At 44.0% G+C, this 22,265-nt stretch overlaps 1 protein-coding gene across 1 annotated transcript in view; it reads left to right on the top strand.

Annotated features, from left to right (window-relative positions):
* The first annotated feature begins 11,112 nt into the window (after positions 1 to 11,112).
* Positions 11,113 to 22,265, top strand: part of LOC126540731 (survival motor neuron protein-like) — a 29,919-nt gene continuing 18,766 nt past the window's right edge. Inside the window, exons 1-6 of the mRNA XM_050187578.3 lie at positions 11,113 to 11,319; positions 11,430 to 11,504; positions 11,590 to 11,703; positions 12,379 to 12,585; positions 15,123 to 15,215; positions 21,865 to 21,945. Coding sequence (XP_050043535.1) covers positions 11,278 to 11,319; positions 11,430 to 11,504; positions 11,590 to 11,703; positions 12,379 to 12,585; positions 15,123 to 15,215; positions 21,865 to 21,945 — 612 coding nt within the window. The 5' untranslated portion in view covers positions 11,113 to 11,277. The remainder of the gene's footprint in view (positions 11,320 to 11,429; positions 11,505 to 11,589; positions 11,704 to 12,378; positions 12,586 to 15,122; positions 15,216 to 21,864; positions 21,946 to 22,265) is intronic.

The following is a 22,265-nucleotide window of genomic DNA, read 5'->3' as shown; positions in this document are numbered from 1 at the left end:
AGAGCTTTTAGCGCCCTAAAGAGCGCCCTAACAAGCCAGCCTGTGCTACGATCGCCCGACTACACAAAAGGGTTCGTTGTTCAGTGTGATGCTAGTGAGCGAGGCATGGGCGTTGTACTGTGCCAACGGGAAAATGGAGAAGTAGAACACCCCGTCCTGTATGCTAGTCGTAAGCTGACCAGTCGTGAGCAGGCGTATAGCGCCACCGAGAAAGAGTGTGCGTGTATCGTGTGGGCCGTTCAGAAATTGTCATGTTACCTAGCCGGCTCGAGGTTTATCATTGAAACGGATCACTGCCCTCTCCAATGGCTGCAGACCATCTCTCCCAAAAATGGCCGCCTCCTGCGCTGGAGCCTCGCTTTGCAACAATATTCCTTTGAGGTGCGTTACAAAAAGGGGAGTCTCAACGGTAACGCCGATGGCTTAAGTCGAAGCCCCTAACGTGGGAATCAGCCTCAAAATTGCTTGTTACTGATGTTTTTCTTCCTGAGGCAGGATTTTTAACCTATTGCTTTTGTGTAGTGTTTCAAAGTGATGATGTGCTTTCTAGTGCAATTTTTCGATTTGTGGACGCGTTCTGAGTGCTGCTAAATTACTGTAAGGAACTAGGCAGCAGTAAAAAAGGGGAAAGAGCCTGGCAGGGCTTAGTGAGGGTTGTGCCGTGCTTGCTGACTGAGCGGTTGACTTTTGGCGTGGTTCTAACGCTTGCCGGAAACGAGAACAAAAATGTCAACTCTCCCGAAGTCACTTTGCAGTGTCCTGTGTGCACCTGAACGTGAGAACGAGGCCTTCTCTGTGCGCTGCGCTCAAGAAACGCCCAAGGACGCCCAACTTCGGTTATGAGCATCATCGAGCGACATCCCTCCGGACAACGGATGCAGTCCCCTGACCATCGGGATCTCCTTCCCCCGGCGGGGCGGTCTGTTACGTTTCGCCTACAACGCGCGGTAATGCCGGCGCGGATGCAACGGACGCCGGGGCTTTGTTCAAAACGGCGGACATTTTGGCCCGTCCGACGCCGCCGCAACGCCTACCCGCCAAGCGTGTCCAGGCGTGTTTCAGTGCCACGTGTCTTCGTGTGTGCGTGTGTGTGTGTGTGCCCTCGCTTGTCAAAGCGCGGCAGCCGGGGAGCGGAGTTCCCCGAATGAGGAGCCTGGACGTCTCTCGGCTCAACTGTTCGCGCCGTCGTGTGGGTGAGGGTTGGCGATGCGTCACTACACTCGGTTCAGCAGGTCTCTCGGCTCGACAGTTCGCGCCGTCGTGGGGTCATGCTCCGCCGTCCCGTGACCTTCATCCCGTGACCTTCATCCCGTGACCTTCTCTTTTGGACCGCGACGCCGAGGGTATAAGAGCAGCTGCCCCCGGACGCCAGGAGAGAGGCTCCGATTTGTACTGTTGAGTTACGTGCTCTCCCGTCTCTCCACTCCGGTCGACCTGACCGGCCGCTCTTTTGCTATGTTAGAATAAACAAGTTGTTCTGTTACCAGTCTTCTCATGCTTTGCCGGGACCTTCAGATGCTTCCAGTGCCCCAGGCCGCCAGGCCAACGCTACCCTTGGGGCTTGCGACCCATTGGCAATAACGGGCGTCAGCACCGAGACCCCAACAACTCGTGCCAGCGGTGCGATTCCTACAGCAGGTTTTATCAAGCGTAAGTGCTTTACAGTCTGGGCGTTCAGTTTCTTCCAGACGAGGGAGTGGGAACAGAAACTTTGCACCTACAATACAAATGAATGTAGGATTACATTATCGTAGTCAGTAAGAACTGACATTACCTGCTATTTAACATCCTATACGTAATGTTCCTCGTTTACCTTGCAGGAGTCACTTGAAATGAGCAAGCCTTTCTATGCCTACCCAACGAGAAATTTGTCCTTTCGTCACGTAAGAGGAATGCAGTGGCTCATACCTACGTAAGCAGTGGCTCATATACCCCCTTAAGCAAACAAAAATGCAATGTTTCGTACCCACGTACGTAAGGCAGATGCTACAAGCGCTCAGCAAAGCGAAGCGAACAGTGCATATATTCATTGATATAACCAATACAACGCACAGAAAAGCATACGTTTCAATAAAGAACAAGCTCAAAACAAGCATCCCAACCATCAATAAAGCATTGCGTACCCCTTCAGCAATCGCAGTGGCAGTGGTTGCAAGAGCTTCGCTGGACATCCGTGATAAGGACCGATAAGAATTGATAAGTATCGGATCATGTTCGATTAGGTTGATAACGAACGATGAGGGTTGACAGGGGTTTACGCTGGTCGAATCAAGTTTCATAACACTGATAATGACACCGGACTGCGGGGAGATGAGCAAGTGGCACAATGCTTACGCATACTTAGACAATTCCCAGAGAAGTTTCTGCGTTAATTTTTTTACCCAAATGAAACAGGCGGAAGTTTCATTTATGTGAACATGCAGGAACTCGCCCAGTTCACCCTGTTCAAGTAATGACGTAATATGGCATATAGCATCCTGACCATTTCAGTCACGGCATCCACATCTGTAGACGCGACCTATTTTTGCCATTTCTGTGCAGTGGTAGTCACGAATAGAGCACAAACATTAAGCTTAGGGTAACTTGAACACCCTGCTAACCTAAATTACTCCCATTTTACTTCTGAGTGATATGTATCGTTACAGAGTACCGCTTTGGTGAAGGCACTACCGTGTTCTACGTGACGTTTGACGTGGGGCATGTCGGTAGAAACCTGGAAATGTGTTTTTTTCTTTCTTTAAATATTTGCCGTGAATAAATAAATTGTACATATAATCCAAGCGGGGGATTCAATCCTTTTTATGAAGAAACGTAGCATGACTGGCTTTATAATATTCAACTATTTAGTTACTCTTTAATTATGATGATTAATCAGAAAATGCACAAAGAGTCATTCTACCACCTTGATTTGCTTTCAGTGGAGTCTCAAGCACCTTGACATAAAATTATGTTTCACACAAGCATCAACAGTCGATCATGATTCGTGACTGAAGGGGCTAAAGTCGTTTACTGGGCTATGCAGCACGAAAATGAGGGCACGATGACGACATTTATTTGATTGACATCTGTGTAAAAGGAACGCTGATAATTGCTCCCGCGTTGAAAGCTGCGCTGCCAGTGACTGCGTTTCACTTGGCTTTGAATTAGCACGCATAGCAATACGAGTATGCGAATTAACCCAAAAGCTTGAAATTTTCCAGCTCTTATACTCAGTTATTCTACTCTATCTATGCTAAATCTTATCTCCGCATTTTCATATAGCTTCCCCGTGAGAACGATGTAAAATGTCGTTCAACCGTGAGCAGGGTACGCGGAATCACCAGTGACTCTCGCGTAAGTTGTGTAAAACATAGCAGCTATACAGAAAGCCACGAAGTTGTGCAAGCGTCAGCTTAAACTGGAACAGCTTGGGAAGTCCGTCGGTGCAAAAAAAAAAAAAAAAATAAGTTAGGTCTAGACCTATTCTTCGCAGCAAGAGAGAGAGAGAGATAACAACTTTAGTGAAAATGCCTGCAGAGTCGGTTAGGCTCCCTCCACGCAGGGAGGACAAGCTTTTACCGCGACGCGGCCACTACGTCAGTCTCGTGCATTGTGCTCCTCGAGGTCTTGGTTCCTCGCAACTTCCGCGGGTCCGAGAGGGCCGCCGCCCCCTTTCCTGGGGGTGCTGCCCCCTTCTCCTCGGTTTCGCGTGGTCGCTGCCTCTCTAGAGCTGCCGAGACCTGCTGGACGCAGCAAACAGAAAAAAAAAATAGCTGTATGTTTAAGTCGCGGAGCCATGCTACGAGACGAAACTAGGCAAAATGATAAACATACCAAATTTTCTTCAAAATTTGTTGAAAACACACTTAAGTTGGGACAAAAGTAAAATAACGAATAAAGATGGCGCTACCATCCCTATCATCCACTGCTGTTTTCTTTTATTAATTTCTAGAGCGCCGGCCCCCGCATTGTCAACTGCTCGAAAAATAATGGCCTGCAAGGCATTACCGTGACAAAATTTCGCTCGCTTCGTAGTGCTCCTTCGAAAACACTACGGCACCTTCACTTTGGCCCTTCGGAGATGGAGTCACAAAGTTCGACGGCAGTGGACTCTCGCACACTGACTGCGCCGTCCTCACTGTCGTTCATCATTGGCTCCTTAGTTTTGGCAGGCTCGGTGTCTGTCCCCGCTCCCGAGACGGGGCAAACTGCGACGACGCAGAGACCGGCGAAGCTGGCTTCTCGGTCTCGGTAGACGCCACGATCGACCAGTTCTGCGTGACTTCGGCCATCGCCTCACTGCCGTCCTTCGCACGATAGCGCCCATTTAAAGTCGGCTCCGAGCTCAGAACCGTGGTAGCCGAGACGTCTGGAGTGGCGCCGTTCGGCGACGGCTGGCCCACTTCCGCTGAAACGTTGTCGCGCCCCTTTACTTCCAGAGTCGCGTGTCCTTGCGGCCCGGACACGTCCGGCTCGGCCGGCGTCCCGTTACCCGGGAGAGCGCTGGCCGTCGAAACGGCGGCAGGTTGCAGCGTCCCAGCACGTGCTTGTACAGAAGCGCTGGCGAAAAAGCGAGTCCGCGAGCGCCGCCTTCGGGTTACCCTGACGAGTCTCCACCGGTCGTTCCGGTCGAGGATGTGCGGCGCATCCTGCGTGATGCGCTCCTGTCCCTGCCGTCCCGACGTCGTTCCTTCAGGCGGCGCGGGACGCGTGGGCTGCTGGAAGAGGCTCCGGTAGGCGGCGGGAAACACGATGGCGGCCGCAGCCCTGCCGCTATGGTCGGCCCCCGGGACGGAATAGCTCGGTTCCAACAACCTGTTCTTCTGGGCGAGCACGCAGACAGCCGCGGCCGTTACGAGACCGACGGCGAACGCGCAGACACACACCGCGGAGACCAGAGTGCGGCGACCGCCTTGCAGAAGCTGGTCGGAGAGCTTGCGGGGCAGCAGGGACGTTAGGGAATCGACCGCTTCGGCAGCCATGGTCTTCTTCTTTACAGTGTCGAGCTCGCACTGCGTTAGCACGTGAGGGATGCGCGCGGCCGATCGAGAGACGAATCCTATCGTATCAGAACTGCTGCGGAATCGTCGAAGTCGACGAAGAAGAGAAACGTCGAGAAGCGACAAACTTGAAGCGAAACGATGATGAAGAGGAGCGGTCATGATGAGGCGAATGGGAGGTTGTGTTGACCGGCTTCCGATGCAGAGTCACGTCCCTAAACGCGTACCGTTATTTATTTATTTATAAAATGCTGCGGACAAGAAGTCCAAACAGGGTGAGCGGAACACACAAGATTATTTACACACAAGAATAGGAGGAAACAAGTGTGTAACACCTTTTTCACACACATTCTTTGGTCATAAGGTCATTAAGCAAAATTTAAACAACTTCGATATAATACAACTATAACTAATGCACGAAATAACATTATTTACACAAATGGAATGCAGGTCACGTGCTCTGGCGATATGCTTCAGTTAGTTTATCCCAGTCAGCTATTATTTGTGGAAAAGAAGAGTACCGAAATGTGTCAGTCCTTGCGACTGACACGTTATCGGTCAGGACTCCCGACTTTTAACCTTTGCTTCTTTGTAATGAAGAAGAAACCATTTATCATTTTCTTTTTTCATGCTATGGCCCCACCTCCTTGGGTAAAATTTCACTTGAATTCCCTTTCCGTCAACTTGCATTCTCAATTAATAGTCTAATTGGAGCTGTCCACTTTTGCCGCAGTCACAGGGCAATTTGCAATGCACTCTATGAGTTTACAGAAGAATCAAGCCAGTTATTTTGCTAGCGATTCTATTTCTCCACTGAGATTTTCTCACGTGTTCCTTTAACTACTATTTAAGCACGAGGTCGCAGGATCAGATCCCGGCCATGGCGGCCGCATTTCGATGGGGGCGAAATGCGAGAACACCCTTGTACTTAGTATGGTATGGTATAGTATTCCTTATGCGATGGCGCACACCCACTGTGGGGGATTGTCCAAGATTTGGATGAAATTAGGCAATCTTTATTAAATACTAAAATTGGTAAAGCTAGCTGGAGGAAATGAATAAAAATAAAATGTCTAAGAATTCAAGACAATCTCTTTGTAGCAATTATAAATTCCTCCACGGTTGAGCAAATATCCCTGTGGCACTTTCCAAGAGAAGAGGCTCCTAGAGAAAGGATATTTATAATTGAAAAGCTTAAACCAAGCTTTGTAAATCTTGATTCTAGAATATTTTTTTCTTAAAGAAGTAAAACGGCGGCAGAATATGAAAAAAATAATCTATTGTTTCATCTTCTCCACAGACTGGGCACAGAGGGGAGGGTACCAGACCAGCCCTGTGACGATAGAAGTTTAATTTTGGTATTCGACAACGTAATCGGGTAAAGATGACTTCAGTTTTTCTAGTGTGAAAGGAATTTTTGGGCCAAGGGAATAGGAGGTGTCGATATTCTGAAAAATTAGCTACAGCTGGGTTCAAGAAGTGTTGAATAATTGTATATCTCCTTAATCTAGTAGTCGTCAGGTAAGCTATTGTAGGAAGTAATGGTAATACAGGGCCACTGAGGGCCGCTCTCGCGATACTGTCAGCCATTTTGTTCATGACTAATCCTTTATGTCCAGGCACCCAAAGGAATCTAATTAAATTTATCTGGGCAGGCACTAGAAAATGAAATGTACGTAAAAGGTTAGTGACACCATTTGCTGTGAGCGAGGAACATAAGGATAAAGAATATGTTATTATTACTACCGCCGATATTGACGAATTTAGTTTGCGTAAGGCTAGAACTACAGCTAAAAATTCAGCCAAAAATGCGGAAAGGAAGTCCGGAATCCTGATTGCAAATGACCAGTCTAGAGCGGGAGAGAAAATGCCAATTCCAGATTTTTCTTCACACTGTGAGGCGCCTGTCGCAATGACCGTACATTGACCGCACCGTACCGTACAATGACCGTACATAAACTCAATAAATGGTCCTGTAATAAGCCGTTTAATATATTATAAGAGAGAAGTTTTGCATTATTTTGGTAGATGTCATCATATATAATTTGTAGGTTCTCTCGCACATCACAAATAGGTGGTACCTGAAAGAGACGTATATTTAAGGGATTTATCAATGTTTGTACGAAGACCACCTGTGGTGTATAAAAACGATACCAGTGTACTCCGAAGAAAAGTGCAGGCTGGGAGATGAATATGTATTTCAATCTTGTTATAGGGGATTCATACAATTTTAAGACTGTTTGCACCGTCAGTAAACGAAATCTACGCAATATTGAGGGCAACCTGACTTCTTGGTCTAACACATTTCGGTAATCCGCAACACAGTCGTAGGGCTTCCCGCTCAAGTAGAACAAGGGGACGTAATTTATAAGCTGGAGCACCAGAAAATAAAACACATCCAAATTCTAAAATGGGCCGCACATACATTTTGTATATCATTAAAAGTGGACCTCTCCGCATTCCGGACCGACTGTTGCACAACTTACGTAGAATACCAACTGCTCGCACTCCTTCTTTAACTATATGATCAATATGGCCGAGCCAGCTGAGGGAACCGTCATATACTACACCTAAGTATTTCACCGACTCCACTTGAGGTATAGTCTCGAGGCGATAGGATATCGATGTGTTAACGGGATTGTTAAGAGGGAAAACCAATATCGAGCATTTTCTAACGTTAAGTGAAAGGCGAATTTTGCTTAACCAGGTTTCTATGGGGTTGAGGTAGTTCTGTAGTCGATAATATAGAGAGTGAATATCACTGTCTGATGCGAAGAAAGCAATGTCATCCGCGTATACGTATGTTTGTACATCTTGATGAAGAGGAATGGAACACATCAGAATATTAAATAGTAATGGTGAAGTGACAGCTCCTTGAGAAACACCTCGTGATTGATTATATATACTCGAGGAAACGCCTCTCAGACAGCAGTAAAATGTTCTTCCATTTAAAAATTCACCAATCCAGTTTGAAAAAATAATTTGGAATCTCTAGATTTCGCAATATATCTAATAAAATTAAGTGTTCTACACTGTCGTAGGCTTTGGAAATGTCTAATGTCACAAGAGCACCTATTTGCCTCTGTCGCCGTGCTAATTTTATTCCACTTTCTAAGTCCACGTGAGCATACCAAATTGAATATGATGGTCGGAATCCAATTTGGCAGGGGCTAAGCAAGTCTTTGTTCTGTATAAATTTAATCTTACGGGCACATAGAATTCTTTCAATTAATTTAACCAAATTTGAAGTTAGCGCAATTGGCCTAATGTTGTCTATTGTATATCCTTCCCCATGATTTTAAAGAATAGGGATGATTTTAACAATTTTCCACGCGGACGGAATCCATGGGAACCGAATTGAGTAATTTACAATAGCTAAAAGGTCATCAGAAGCTTCCTTAAATAAAATTCTGATCATAGTAGATGTTACCCCATCCACGCCGGGAGGTGAATGTGGAAGTCGCTCCACGATTTCAGCCAATTCTAACATGGAGATTTCTGTAAAATCATCTGATGCCCTTCGTAAGCGAGAACAACTTGGCAAGACAGAAGAAAATCTAATTTCTAATCCCTTCGCGATTTCTTCTAGTGATTGTTTCATTTCATCGCTACTTAAGATTATAGAGTCAATATTAATTTAACGAGGAAGAAATTTTCTACCGCGGAGAAAACGGAACAATGCACGCTTATTTTTCTGGATGTCCGCTCAACTTCAGGAACTTGTATCAAGCCAGGAACAACTGATTTTATGTTACCTGGTGCACCATGACAACGAAATAATAAAAAAAAAACGAACATGTCCCCATAAGTGCATCACTATGCACGTAGATTACGTGTTCAGTTCGCTCAAGGACAGACGTGTGATACTGTATACAGGGTATACAGAGAGAACGGCGCATGATCACATGATCCCTAACGTGTCCCTTATTTTTCGAAAATAAGTTTGTGTAACGTCCACAGTTTACTCAATTTGGAGGCTTTGGAACCGCGGAAAGCGTTCACATAATACTTTCGAGCATGTGTTTAAGAAATTTTCTGCCGTAGATTCAATTTATTCCACAGGTATTTTACTTCACGCACAATAATTTGCCATTGTTTTCCTCACATCTTGGTGAGATCACATCTTGGTGTTTAGTTATGTCAGGATTGCGGGCCAAATTTTGCGCCTCCTGTAAAACACTGATAACGCTCCGGAGCGTTTGCATAAGTAATTTATTACAAAAGCCGCAGTAAACCCGTCCACACTGAACTTTTCGTATACACCACCCATCACCTGGTTCTTTCACAAGACGCAAAGTGCCTCGCTTAGTTCAGTGAGGACACCGGACGAACATTGTCTAACGCACAGACATGGGAGTGTCCAAGAATTATATGCAACGCTCGTAATTAGGCCAGTAGCGCAAAAATTTTGCAACCCATTGCACTAAAGATGCCCTCCATTATACTCAAGATAAAGGTGTAACTCAAGAGTTCTCTCGACACATTGGGAAACGTAGCTGACAATGGCAGCTTGACACTTGTGAACATTTGCCTAAAATTGTTTTGCCAAAGTCGCATTTGATCTACGCGCATATAACTTCGCATACAGATTTGGCATAAAGGTCCACAAATTTTTGCTAAGGTTGATCTTAGAGGCATATGTAGTACTACACAAGCCACTAAGACCAACCTGCTGCCATGACATAGCTAGTTATGTCATGGAAGCGGGCTAAATTGCGCGCCGCTCGTAAAAACGCACTTTAGCCCTCCGCAGCACTCGAATGCATGCGCAATTCATTTAAAAATGTCGCAATTAACCAACATATTTTCGAACTTTGCGTGCAAATTAGTCATAACATGCCCCTTATTAAACATAAACAAGGTACCACGTCTAGTTAACCGAGGAGCCCGGAGAAACGAATTCCTAACCTCGCATGACACGCGAAAATAAGCAAAAAAAAAAAAAAGAACGAGAGTTCAGTAATTCTTTGTAAGGCTTCTATTTAATCCAGGAACGCGAAAGTTTTGCCACACATTAAGCTGAACACTGCACATTATTATCATCGACATTGAAGTTTGCAATTTGTACAGTTCTTTTGGGAGTTACGAAATATATCGAATAACTTCAGCATATGACGCTCTGGAATCCTTAAATAATCAACTTCCTGCAAAGACTTTAATTAAGCTACAGAGATAAAAAAGATTATCGTTCGTCGCGTACGACATGCTTCCTCCATCGGAACAAAAACACCGTGCCTCACATTTTCATTAAGCAGTACCGGGGAACATTAACTACATATGCTGTGTTCAAAGTAGAAAAATTGGGAAATCGCCAATATTCAGTGAATATTTCCAAAGCGCCTAATTGCCCCACACACTTCGAACTTTCTGTACAACGATTCACTCAAAGTTTGAACTCTGCCATTTATGGTCCTTCCACGGAAGAGGGAAAACGTTTTAAGCGTTCCATATAACGCTTCTAAAAAGGTCAAAAACGAGGGTCTAAAATATTCTTTTAACCCCAGTGGTTATCACTGGCATTTCAAAATTTGCCTGCGCATTGCGCTTAACAGTTCCCGCGGCCGGTTAATAGTTCGTGAAACATTGCTCGATCCGAGCATGAATTAAGCAATGTTATCACGATCTGCGTGCCACAGGGTTATAGCATACGAAAAAAAGAAAGAGCTATTCAATGCCGATGCTATTCTCAGCCCATGGCCTGACACTACAATTTCAAAGCGCGCAACGTTGCATACCCGTAGCTTGGTGCTACCAGCGAATGGAAGAAGGGAAAATGAATGTATTACTCAAGCCTTTATTTTCGCGAAGGGGACGGTTCTCGGTCGCTGTTGGGGATTTGCTGGGAAAGGAATCCAGGCTCCCCCGTCCCCCCCCCCCCCCCAAAAAAAAAAAACTGATTTTTTTTTCGTCTCTTTTTTTCTTTCCCTCATCCATGTAAATATTATAGGTGTTCTCTAGTACGAGTGCTACCTAAGAAGGTTAAAATTTCTTTTTTAACCTCCTTGGCGCTACTTATAGAGTTACTATGGTGATACCACAGGAGTGAGACCATAAAGTTTCAAACAATATTGTAGGAAACACTATGAGTGAGACAACACGAAGCTGTGTTGCATCCAGTCATCGCAATCGACAAGAGCATCAGGCGTTGTGCACTTTTTCTGTCGTATGCATATTGTTTGGTATTCGTAGCTGTGATCGCGCCGGACTGGTGGTTATATTAATTGTCACCTGCTTGTTCGCAGCCAGTTTTTTTTATCTTTCTGACTTCCATTTCCAAATTGTGACTGTTGCACGAGTAATGGCTGGCGGAGACAGTGATGTAGTGTACAAGGTGTCCGAGGTAAGTGTCCGCGAAGGCAGTTTTGTGCACTCATGGTAAAGTTTGCGGCGTGAAATTCGCTTCAGCGCGTGCGTTGCGTACGCTAGCATTCATCCGGTTTTTCATTTTAGGATGATAAAAGCGATGATCTGCTAGACGATGAAGCGTTGATAAAGGCATACAACCGTGCAGTCTCTACGAATGAGGTATGTCTTTCGAATACATGCATTGTCGACATAAGTGCGTAATGTGTCCGCAAGTTTGCTTCTCAATCAATTAATTTCGTTTCAGAATGATATAGGATCTGGCAAACAGGTGACGTCATCTGGAGGTGGTCCCCATAAACAACAAAAGAAGAAAGGAAACAAGAAAAACGATGCTCACCATACCCAGCAGAAAGCACGAGTACGGCACCTTATTACCGACGTTTCACAGCATAAATAGTTGCAGATATGATTGTATTAATTACATTTCAGGTAGCCGTAACGTTGCTCAAGAACGTTTCTGTGCGCTTATTCAATATTTAAGCAAAGTCGTCATCTTACGAATTTTGTTTTGAAAGACTGGCCAAGTGTTTCTACTTTAACATTGGCTTATAAGGTTTCGAGTTGGTTTGAGATACCACCGCTAACAGTCAAAAACAACTTTTAAGGTTTATTTCCTGAGTGTCTGTATTGTCCACTTAACACGCATAACAGTAGGCATGCAATTGGTATGCAATAATGCTTGTTCTTATCCAATATGATTGTGTTGACTGTTACATTAGTCAGAAATTGTTATAAATTACTGTGCCACGAAGTCGTTAATTGAACATTCATTGCTGGATGCTAATCAAATATGCACTCTCACATAACACACACTTTTTCTGGACTGTGTGTCCTTGCTGTTATTTTTGGTGTTGTTTAGGTGTCCTGTTTATTGGTCAGGCACGGAGCAGATGAGGGCAGTATTACTTCACTAAGGCATATATGTCTACATCTTGAGTACTTGAAATTCAGCAAATCTTGGGTGCGTTGAGCACTGTTTCGGTTGTTTTTCTCAGTGCCTTGACAGCAGCTGGTATGGTCACTTACATTCTAGGAATGGAAAGTTGGAGATTTCTGCCGGTGCGTCTACTCAGTTGACGGGCAGTGCTATGAGGCCAAAGTGAAGTCTATGGACCATGACACGTGCATTGTTCGTTATGTTGGGTACGGCAATGAAGAGGAGGTCTACCTCTCAGAATTGCTCCCATCAGAAGGGAAATTTGCACGCCAGCGGCAGACTGAACAAGCCAAACGAGAAAATGTAAGTAAAGTGCCTAATATGTTAATGTCAGGACAGTGTGCCAGGACGGTGCGGCTTTTGCAAGCAGAGTAATACACTTACCTCTCACTTTCGTTATCTGTTTTGCATTGATCAGCGACATAAGAAAATGCTCTGAAATCATCTCTGAAAGCTAGTTCTTTCCATTTTTTGGCCATGCCGAATGGAGCAATATCCTGTAGTCCGTGAATTTTAAGCTGCCAGTCTGTTGTTTCAGTGCTTACATTTGTAAAAAAAATGTGTCACAGTCGGAGTATTAACTCAGGCCAGTTTAGTGTCCTTAGTTTTTGTACTTATTCTTCGTTTAAGACATTTGAAAAGCAGAAATGGCTATTTATGGTCAGGCTGTTCACCGCTTTCAGAGGCGCTGCATTTAGGCACTTGCGGTCCGCTGAACGAGAAAGTGTTCGGACGAGGAAGTGCAAGCCATTGTGTGAGTGTTAGGAAGAAGACGGAGGAGTGATGTTACAGATAGCAGAGTTTCTGGTTGCTTTCAGTGCTTTCCCGGGGCGTTCCCCGAGAGCTTGTAGGACGGTATAGACTTGTGCGTACATTTCTGTTGAACTTGTGATGGTACAAGCATAGCTTTCGGTGCTGGGGAGGCGGCTGCATAGCGCACTGGCCCGTTGAGCATAAGGCAGTCTGAAGGGCAGCCACAGTATCCACGAGCCAAAAAGTCTCGTAATCATCTTCTGCAGCTAATTGGAATGAGGTGGCTTGTTTGTGGTGCCTGCGATTGGTGGCCAAGGGACCCCCTTGAGCTTGTCAGCTAGCTTGGATAATTCTTTCTCGCCTGAGAAGGACCATTTAGATGTTTGGGGGAATTTTTTGAAGAAAAATTTCTCAAAGCAAGACACTGGCAAGTCTGTCTGCTGCCGTGCCAAATAATTGCTGCATATGATGATGCAGATAGTTTGGAGTGCAGTCACTAAAGCCAGCTTCATGAAGAAGGTGTTGCAGCCACTGGCGCTTAGGGGGCATAGCCGTGAAAATTAGTGTTGCCTTCAATGGGCCATATGCATTGTCTGTTAGTGTAGAAAACAGCAAGTCTTAGACTTCACTAGCAAATAATGTGGCAGGCTGCTCACCACAGTGTTGTACTTTGTGAGATCTGCAGGGATGTGCGGTGCAGCAAATTGTGACTCCGACTGGATAAACCATAGTTTGGTGTCCTCCCTCCAAGAGGCAGGCAATTTAACGTCAGTGATGGAAAGTGTTGAAGGGGGAGGATACAGCATCTTGAGGCCATAGCTTCTAGTCCGGTCCACCAATGTTGGAGGGACGCAAGCATGGTTGAAGAAGCCCGGCCCGAGTGACTTGTCCATCCTTCAAACCTCTGCAGCTCAATAGGGCACTCATACCATTCCCTCTCCCACACACTGCGTGATCGCACTTCAGCAGTACTGAAAGACGGGAAATGGCCTCCCGGCTGCATTTGTCTTCTGCAGTGCAGCCTGAGGTCACGATGTTGCTATATTCAAGGTATACCGACATGAGAGAAATAATCAGTCATACCTAACAGGACGGACTGGGAGCCTTTGTGTTATGTTCCAGTCAACAAATTTAAATGACTAAAACATTGCCAGTTGTATGCATTACTGAAGTTGTGCCTGGCTGCGCAGATCACAGCAGTGTGTTTCTATTGGTGGCTGTAACTTGTCTGTCCCTCCTCCATTCCTTATCAGAGAACCAGTTAATTCTTTTTCAGCTGCCCTGCACTGATATGGTGCTGGTGCATCCATACCTGTTTTCATTGGTAGTATTTTGCTGTCTTCGCATGTAATTTTCTCAGCAGCTGAGTCATTTCCTGATGCATAACAAATTCTATGACATTTTGAAGACAATAGTTTGTCATTTTAGTTAGAGTTCAGGTTTGCCTTTAGCATCTTTCTAGGTCAGATGGGATGAAAATATAGGTCCAGCTATTGAAAATTTCAGCCAGCCTTTCTGTGGCATTTTCCCTGGTTCATGCAACTTTTATCAAAAGTTTATTTCCATCCATCAGCCCTCATCTTGACATTTGTAAGCCCATGAAGTCTCACCATTCCTTTTTCGGGTATATTAAGCGTTTCACTGTTGTACCTGGTGATCTGTTCCATTGTTACTGAAAATTTGGCTTTTTGTCCTTTACACAATTTAGTTATGCCAACAGTTTGGGGTGCATGTTGCTGCACTCACTATGCAGTTTATAATTAATATTGTAGGTGGAAACCTTGTTAATGAAGTACTGCAGCTTTTTGTTTACTGCATCCATTATATATTCTTGCTCTGACTCAGATGACAATGCCATATGGACAGTGTTCAGCGATTCAAATGCAGTAATCAGCCTGCATGAGAGCTGGTGCTTTTCGCCCTCAGGATGCATTGTGACTTCATTTGGCCCCCTTGTAACGCTAAGAATTTGTCACATGTTGGACACGTCTCGCATAATATGAATGTTCAGTGCAGTCTGCATTCTTGTATTGCTGCGTAAATTTCTGACAATTCTTTGCTAACATCTTTGAACTATTGCAACACAGGCCCATGGGTCTCCGACACCACCCAGTGAAGACGACCACAGCGCAGCTGCAACTCACGGTCCTCGAATGAGTGATAGTTATTCCCAGTACCATGTGAGTAATATTTTCCTGAAAAATTAATTTCTTTGTTGTTTCCGAGGAACAAACTTGAGGCAACCTTTGAGTAGAGTAGATCTCGGCCTATGGTATAGTGGAACCTTGTTCCTTTGACCTCCAAGGAGGCCAGAAAATTACTCAAATAAAATGTGACTTCGCATAAAAGAGAGCGCCTTTGAAAAGTATTGCACTCGATAATGTGCACGATACATCAGCAGTAGCTGCTTAAAAGTTGAATAAACACAGTTCGAAATATTGAATTTATCAAAAAATAAGTCTTTATTTCACAAATGGCCAGAAAAGCTGGACAGTGTGTCGGTGCACGCATGCCCATATGCGTGCATCCAAACTGGTCAGTCTATCTTTTGACCATTGTCATGGCTGTCGAAAGCAAGTTCCCCAAATGTATCGAATCACCGTTCCCTGCAACTTGAACAGAGGCCGATCACGCTGCGATAGCTGTATGTTCGCCCATTTCTTTGTAGCACTCGCTGTCCGGCAGTTCCCGCACTGAACTGTTTATGGATGAGTGTTGCCTGCAGGCAACATACCAGGAAAAAAAACTTTTCTTGCCAAGTTTCAGTGTTGAGTGAGAACTTTCTGGCTAAATGCCTTTGGCCAACATTGAATGACAGGCAGCAAGTTAGTGCCTGCTGCCTGTTATTCGTTGATTTAGAGCAAGAACACAGAACAAAAAGGAGAAAGTTTGGCATGTGACCTGCTTTCTTTTGACAGCATGTGCAGAGGCAACAGATCGATGCAAGATTTCCGGCTGCACTGGTGTCACACTCATATGTAAAGCAAATTTAATTATGGTTCACATATGATGAGAGTCATCTGTACAAACTGCAAACAAAGCCATGAGTGGCTTGGAGGGAAGCCCACTTCCTGTTTTTGCCTGGTGCTTTTCTCCTATTACTGAAAAATTTTCTACAATATATTCATTCTTTTAATATCTTTTCATTGATTATGTTTATTCTCGATGTGTTTTGTCCCTTTAGATAGAAAATAACCTTTCTTTTTTTTTTTTCCGGGTATATAAATATACCGTCATTAAAAAATTGTTTCCCTCTTCAATGGAGACATGAAGGGTGGAGTTTGGCCTGTTTGAAGCTGCTTGATGACTGCAAACATTAAAAATTCCCAATGGCAGTCAGAGGAATTGCTGAAGGCCATGCTGCAATTAACACATAAAGCAACAAACCTGGGCACTCGGAACTGGCGTGTGCGGTTGTTCTGGCGGAGTTGGCTACAGCTGCATCAACTAAGCGACTAGGCAGACTGTTTTATTCACTTTCAAGGAGACGTTGCAGAGATGTGCTATGCAGCAAATTGTGACTCTGCCTGGATAAACCATAGTTCGAGGTCTACCCTTCAAGGGACAAGCAATTTAACATCGATGATGGAAAGTGTTGAAGGGGGATACAGCAGCTTGAGGCCATAGCACTTGATTCTAGTCCAGGTCACCAATGTATGTCGCTTTTATATTAAACTCAGGGGCCGAATTGAGACAGCGTCATGCAGGCAGAGTAACAAGGAGTTCGAATTCTCGAGTGGCACACTGTAAGGTGCCCGAAGTTTCCTCAAAGCTACATAAATTATCAATTGGTAACTACCGTATGACTGAAGCCTGATACCTTACCATATGTATTTGGAAGTGCCCTCTCGAAAATGAGACATTAACTTGAGCTGCAAATGATAAAAGAAGGTTAAATCACACTGGTGTGCTCCATGGACTGCATTCCTATCAGAAAATGCCTCATCATTTAGCACTAGTCATTTTTTGGCGAAGCAGAACCCCTTAAAAGCTTCTTTACTTCATCAATTATTTGCTTATCTGCTGAAATGCAGCACATTACCCTAGTTTCATGTAGAGGTGGAGCAAGCAGTGTGGGTCTAACATATCACACAAGCTAAAAGGCTTGTACTAGTACACGTCGTTATAGTGGCTAGTGATGCATCAGGCTTTGACCTTTTTTCCAAAAGGCAGTCCGTGAGAGCGAGAAATTTAATTCAAAATAATTGTTGCATGGTTCTTAGAGTTCATATTTGTTACAATATTTCCTTATTCACGTGACTCTGCCAGGACCAATCATAAGTTCAAATTATCTGTTAATTCGAATTAAGAAATTTTGAATTATTAGGATTTCACTGTAAATGGAAACCTTGACATAAGAATATAGCTGGATGTAGTAAACAACGAAGTCTGCAAAAAGAGTCAGTAAACGCCTGTGCCATTTCTGGCATGAGCATTTCCTTAGGTCATGTCAGAAGTGCGGATCTCATGACCTAGAATACGCAGTGATTTTCTGACAAACCTGGTTAGCTGTGAGCACTAGCTATATTCGCTGTTAGTGCCTCCACAGTAAACTTGAATGGAATGCTATCGACTGCAAGGGTTTGAAAAACTCTATGGTACAGTTCTGATTCCTCCATTTACAGCGAAGCCGTGTACCTCTACCCCCCCAATGCACTTCTCGTGCCCATGGTCAAAAACTCGACCAATCACAGCAGGAGGGGCATGCCGTGTGCGCTGCTGGCTTCCTTGCAGCACCACCAGATGGTGCCTGCCTCCACAGCACCGGCGCCGCTGCCGGCCATGTGAGGAAAAGAAAAAAGAAAGAGCCAGAAAGCATGCCATTGCGCATAGCGTTTGCTGCAAGCATTTCCCGGCAAAAGGTTATGGTTGCATAAGCTGCAGTTGCTGGGAAGTGGCAACTGTAGCATACGAAGCAGGGCATGACGGAACTTCACTTACTTATGTAAAATAAGCGACCTAGCAGCTCATTTTATTTGTGTTCTGATGGCACTATGGAAAGACGACGCATAGTCAGGACTCCGAAAGAGCAGTGTGAACGCAATGAGTGCTGACGGGAGCAACAACATCAATATGCACAACGGCGTCATGCTCAGGCTAGATAGGATGTAGCGGTTCCTGCCCAAACTAAGCCATGCACAGTTAGGACTCCTGAAGAGCAGCATGAATAGGATGAGCGGCCAAAGAAACAGCAACATTAATATGCACAACGGCGTCATGTTCAAGCCCGGCTGCACCCAGTTCAAGGCTACGTCACATTGGTCTATCAGATCAGGTGATACTACAGCTTCGCTGGCTAACCACTTTCACAGTGTGCATTGGAGACCATTTATTTATTTTGTGACAAGGTTGTCGCATGGTGCTCCCTCCCGATTGCATCAGACATCGACTAACTTGTTTGATTGTGTGTTGTTCCACCGTATTGCTTTGCTGTGCTTGTCCACTGTTTTACTATGATGGCTGCCATGAAACGGCAGCACCAGCCCTTCTCGTCAAAGCTGAAGATAATCATCAGAGTCGAATGCGGAGAAAAGAAGTCCAATGTTGTCGCAGCCTGCATCATCCAAAGAAGCAAGCTGAGTACGATATTGAGGAACAAGGCTTGCATTGAGGCTAAGGCTGAAAAGAGGCTGCCTGCCTTCAGTGCCCGATAAGAATGCACGGCTGCATGTGAAGATGTCAAGGCAGCAGTTTACAAGTGGTTCCTCAATGTTTGGTCACAAAACATCTGTTTCTGGCCCCACTATCAAATAGAAAGGGAAGGATTTCGCTTTCAATCTTGATGGACCTGACTTTCACGGTGGCTCTAATTGGTTGCAGTGCTTCAAAGAGCATAGCAAAAGCTGTGCGGTGGATGTTAACAATGTCAGCAAGTAGATAGAGTAAAATCAGAATGTCATTGCAACAAGGTATCATCCGCATGATATATTTAATGCTGACAAGACTGCCTTGTTCTGGCAGATGCTGTCTGATGACAAGTCGTTCAGGCAAGTTGTGAGAAAGTCAGTAAAGCTGGAATATTAGTGTTGCTCACCACCAGTGTGGATGAATCGACTGAGCTTCGACTACTTGTGATTGGAAAGAGTGAATCGCCATGATGCTTAAAGATACACTTGCTGTTACGGTGACCTACAGGTTTGACGGAAAGAATGGATGACGAGTGAACTTTTTGGCAAGGGCCTCAAATCTTCGAATGACGTGATAAGCCAAGGTGAAAAGGTCTGCTCACTCATTGATAACTGCTCTGCTCACTGTTGTAACGTCAGCATCAGAAACATTGAACATTGTTTCCTGCCGCTGCACACAGTGCCGGTGCTGGAGCCTTTAGATCAAGGTAGCATGCTTGCACTGAAAGCAAGCTACAGAAAGTGCCTCGTGCGATGGCTCTTGCAATACCTCTGCACTGGCCGAGAGCTTAAAATCAATCCCCTGAGTGCACTTTCAATGTTGAATGCATCATGGAATGACTTCAAACAAGAAACAATTCACAACTGCTTTCATCATTCTAGTCTGAGAATTTCCGGTGAGGCTGGTGCAAACATTTTATCTGACAAGTGGGATGAATCACTCGAGAAACTTGATTTGTGGATCCAGCCATGCGACTTTCCGGGTGGCGTTTGTGATGCGATGGGACTGTAGCAACTGACTTCGTGTTCGTTGACAGCAATGTTGAGACTACCAGAAAGCTCGCTGATGAAGACATCGTTGCCAGTCTCGCTAGTAATCTCACTGGTGCCAGTAACTGTGAAGGCTCAACATGTTGTGGCCCACCCATGTGTTTCAATGCACTTCGTGGACTGAGCGTCGTTCGCCGCTGCTGTGTGTCAGTGGAAGACTGTGGGCTCAGCTGTTCCAAGTCACTCAACAATGTTGAAAAATGTATGCTGAACGGTGCTTTGAAAATTACAAACAAACATGGTCGGAGGCTATTTCTCGCACTAATGTGGCCCGCGGTACATGTAGTATATAGAAATTAAAGAAGTTGTTTATTAGATTAATTTCACAGTGTATGAAATGCATCTTATAAACAACTTCTTATGACTTCGTAAATAACTTATGAGATGCATTTTATACATTGTCAAATTCTTTAGAAGTTCTGTGCCAAATTATACAATATATATGGAGCTAATTCCCATTTTATTACGAGTTTCATACGCTATACTTGGGTTCGACTGTAGCTACAGTTCCTTGTTTTTGGGTGAAACCCAATAATTTTCCATTTTTGCTCCCTGAACAAATTTTATGAAAATTGGGTTACAGTGGACTCTCTTTAACCAGAACCTCAAGAGACCAGGGAAATTGGTTCCGTTTGTCAGGAGTTCCATCTACCGAGAGAAAAAAGCTAAATACGATTGCATGAAGGGTCACTCAAATTCGAAATTTTCACCTTGATGAAAATGCAAATTACATTTATTAAAATTCTGTTTATCGAGATTCCACTCATATCCAATTTCTCTTTGTAATTTGCTCCTTCTTTCCCAAATGATAATAATAAATGCAGTTGTTACGAAACTAATGAACTCTGTCCACCTAGTGTGAGCATGTTGTCAAGATATGTCGCATTGATAATATTATATATATATGGAGCAATGTATATGCCTCCTTTTTGCTTAACACTTGGGGTGTGCGAATAACAAAATTTTCAAATACAAGTCGAATACAAATACTTAGCATCAAATATTGAATAATGATATCCACATGCATTTATTAGCAAGTTGGTTTACTTTAACATGATGTTGCAACATTGCCATTGCATTATCATTATCAAATTCAACTAGTAAGCTGTTATACTAAAAATAATGTGTATTTGGCTCACGTTATCTTTGGAAAATTGAGTAATTTCTGTTAGTTGTCTGTTCTTGCGAACCTGTACCTTATTATACTGCATCGATTTCCTGTAAAATCAGACGCGTTGGACCCTGTACCAACTGTCACTCGCTGCACTTGCTGTCAAGCAATAAGCTGAGGATTGGGGCTGAAACTTGCAAAAGAGTGCGCCCTTGCTGTTGGCAAACCAGTGCCCCTTGCTACTGAGAGGCTGGCTTTTCTGCAAAGCGTCTGCGTTCAGTGGCTAAACATGTTTTACAGGTGAATGAAATTTTACAGGCATGAAATTTTTGCAAAATTCAGCACAAGATCATACACACTTTCTTCGATTAGATAGAAATAAGTGCTAAGAAGCATGTTTTCTCCCGCACAGTCAGCAATATATTCGATTTGTTTCGAATGCTCGTATCCAATCGAATATTCGAAAACTGTTGAATACCTAGTTTTTGAATCAAATTCAAATATTGAAAATGTAATATTCGATAATATTAGAAATTTTCGGATATTCGCATACCCCTACTTAACACCCAAGAAAAGAAATGCTGCATATCTAATATATATTTAGCCCCTGCTGGCCTTAAGTGGACAAAAACTTGTTGCTTTTTAGTACCTGAAATTACATAATTATGTATTTGTGCATGCACTGGAAGGTCATAACAAGCAATACTGTAGCTGAAAAGGATGACAGTATATCAATCACAAGAAAGAAGTTCTTGAGAAGGTGGCTGTTTCCACGACAAAAGCCTGCAGATGTTGCAGGAAAATTAGTTCCGAGCTGGACAAATCACTGAAGTTGTAATGTTTTGAAAGGCTTTGATCTACTGAAAAATGTAGCCAGGACAGATGGAGTAGTGTTTGAGCTGTGCAGTGGATTACAGTGAAAAGCATTGAATAAATGTTTGCCACTATGTTTCTTTTTTAAGACTTGGTTCACTTGATTTGCATCCAAAGCACGGTAATGAAATATCTAAACAAGGTTTATTTACTGTGCTGTCTTTTCAGGACACACCTTTTCATTCATCACACTCACTACCACCAGCTCCGCCACTGGAGCCTCTCCTAGGTAGGCTCCCTCCATTTATGGTGAGTCATGTTCTACAACTAGCTTAATCATACATGGAGGCCTTGCCAATGCCTGGAGTAAGCTGCTTGTCTAGTATAAAGCGTACTCCAAATAACTTCCTCCTCATTTAGTTGCAGTTGGATTTGTTGGTTTGATGTAGATTAACAAAACAGGGTTCAAGGAAATGTGTTCTTGAAACGGCAATTAGTAAATGAGCTCTTCACTTCCTCCAATGACTTTTCAACTGTGTATACAAAGTGTTTTGCTCATGAGATAAAAAAAAAATTTCTTCCACATGAATAAATTATTGTGCACCTTCAAGTTACACTGAAGATAAACA

This window comes from Dermacentor andersoni, chromosome 2 (genome assembly GCF_023375885.2).
Source record: "Dermacentor andersoni chromosome 2, qqDerAnde1_hic_scaffold, whole genome shotgun sequence".
NCBI classification, from domain to species: Eukaryota; Metazoa; Arthropoda; class Arachnida; order Ixodida; family Ixodidae; genus Dermacentor; species Dermacentor andersoni.
The sequence above is the reverse complement of the archived record's forward strand: the minus strand, read 5'-3'. Positions and strand labels throughout refer to the sequence as shown.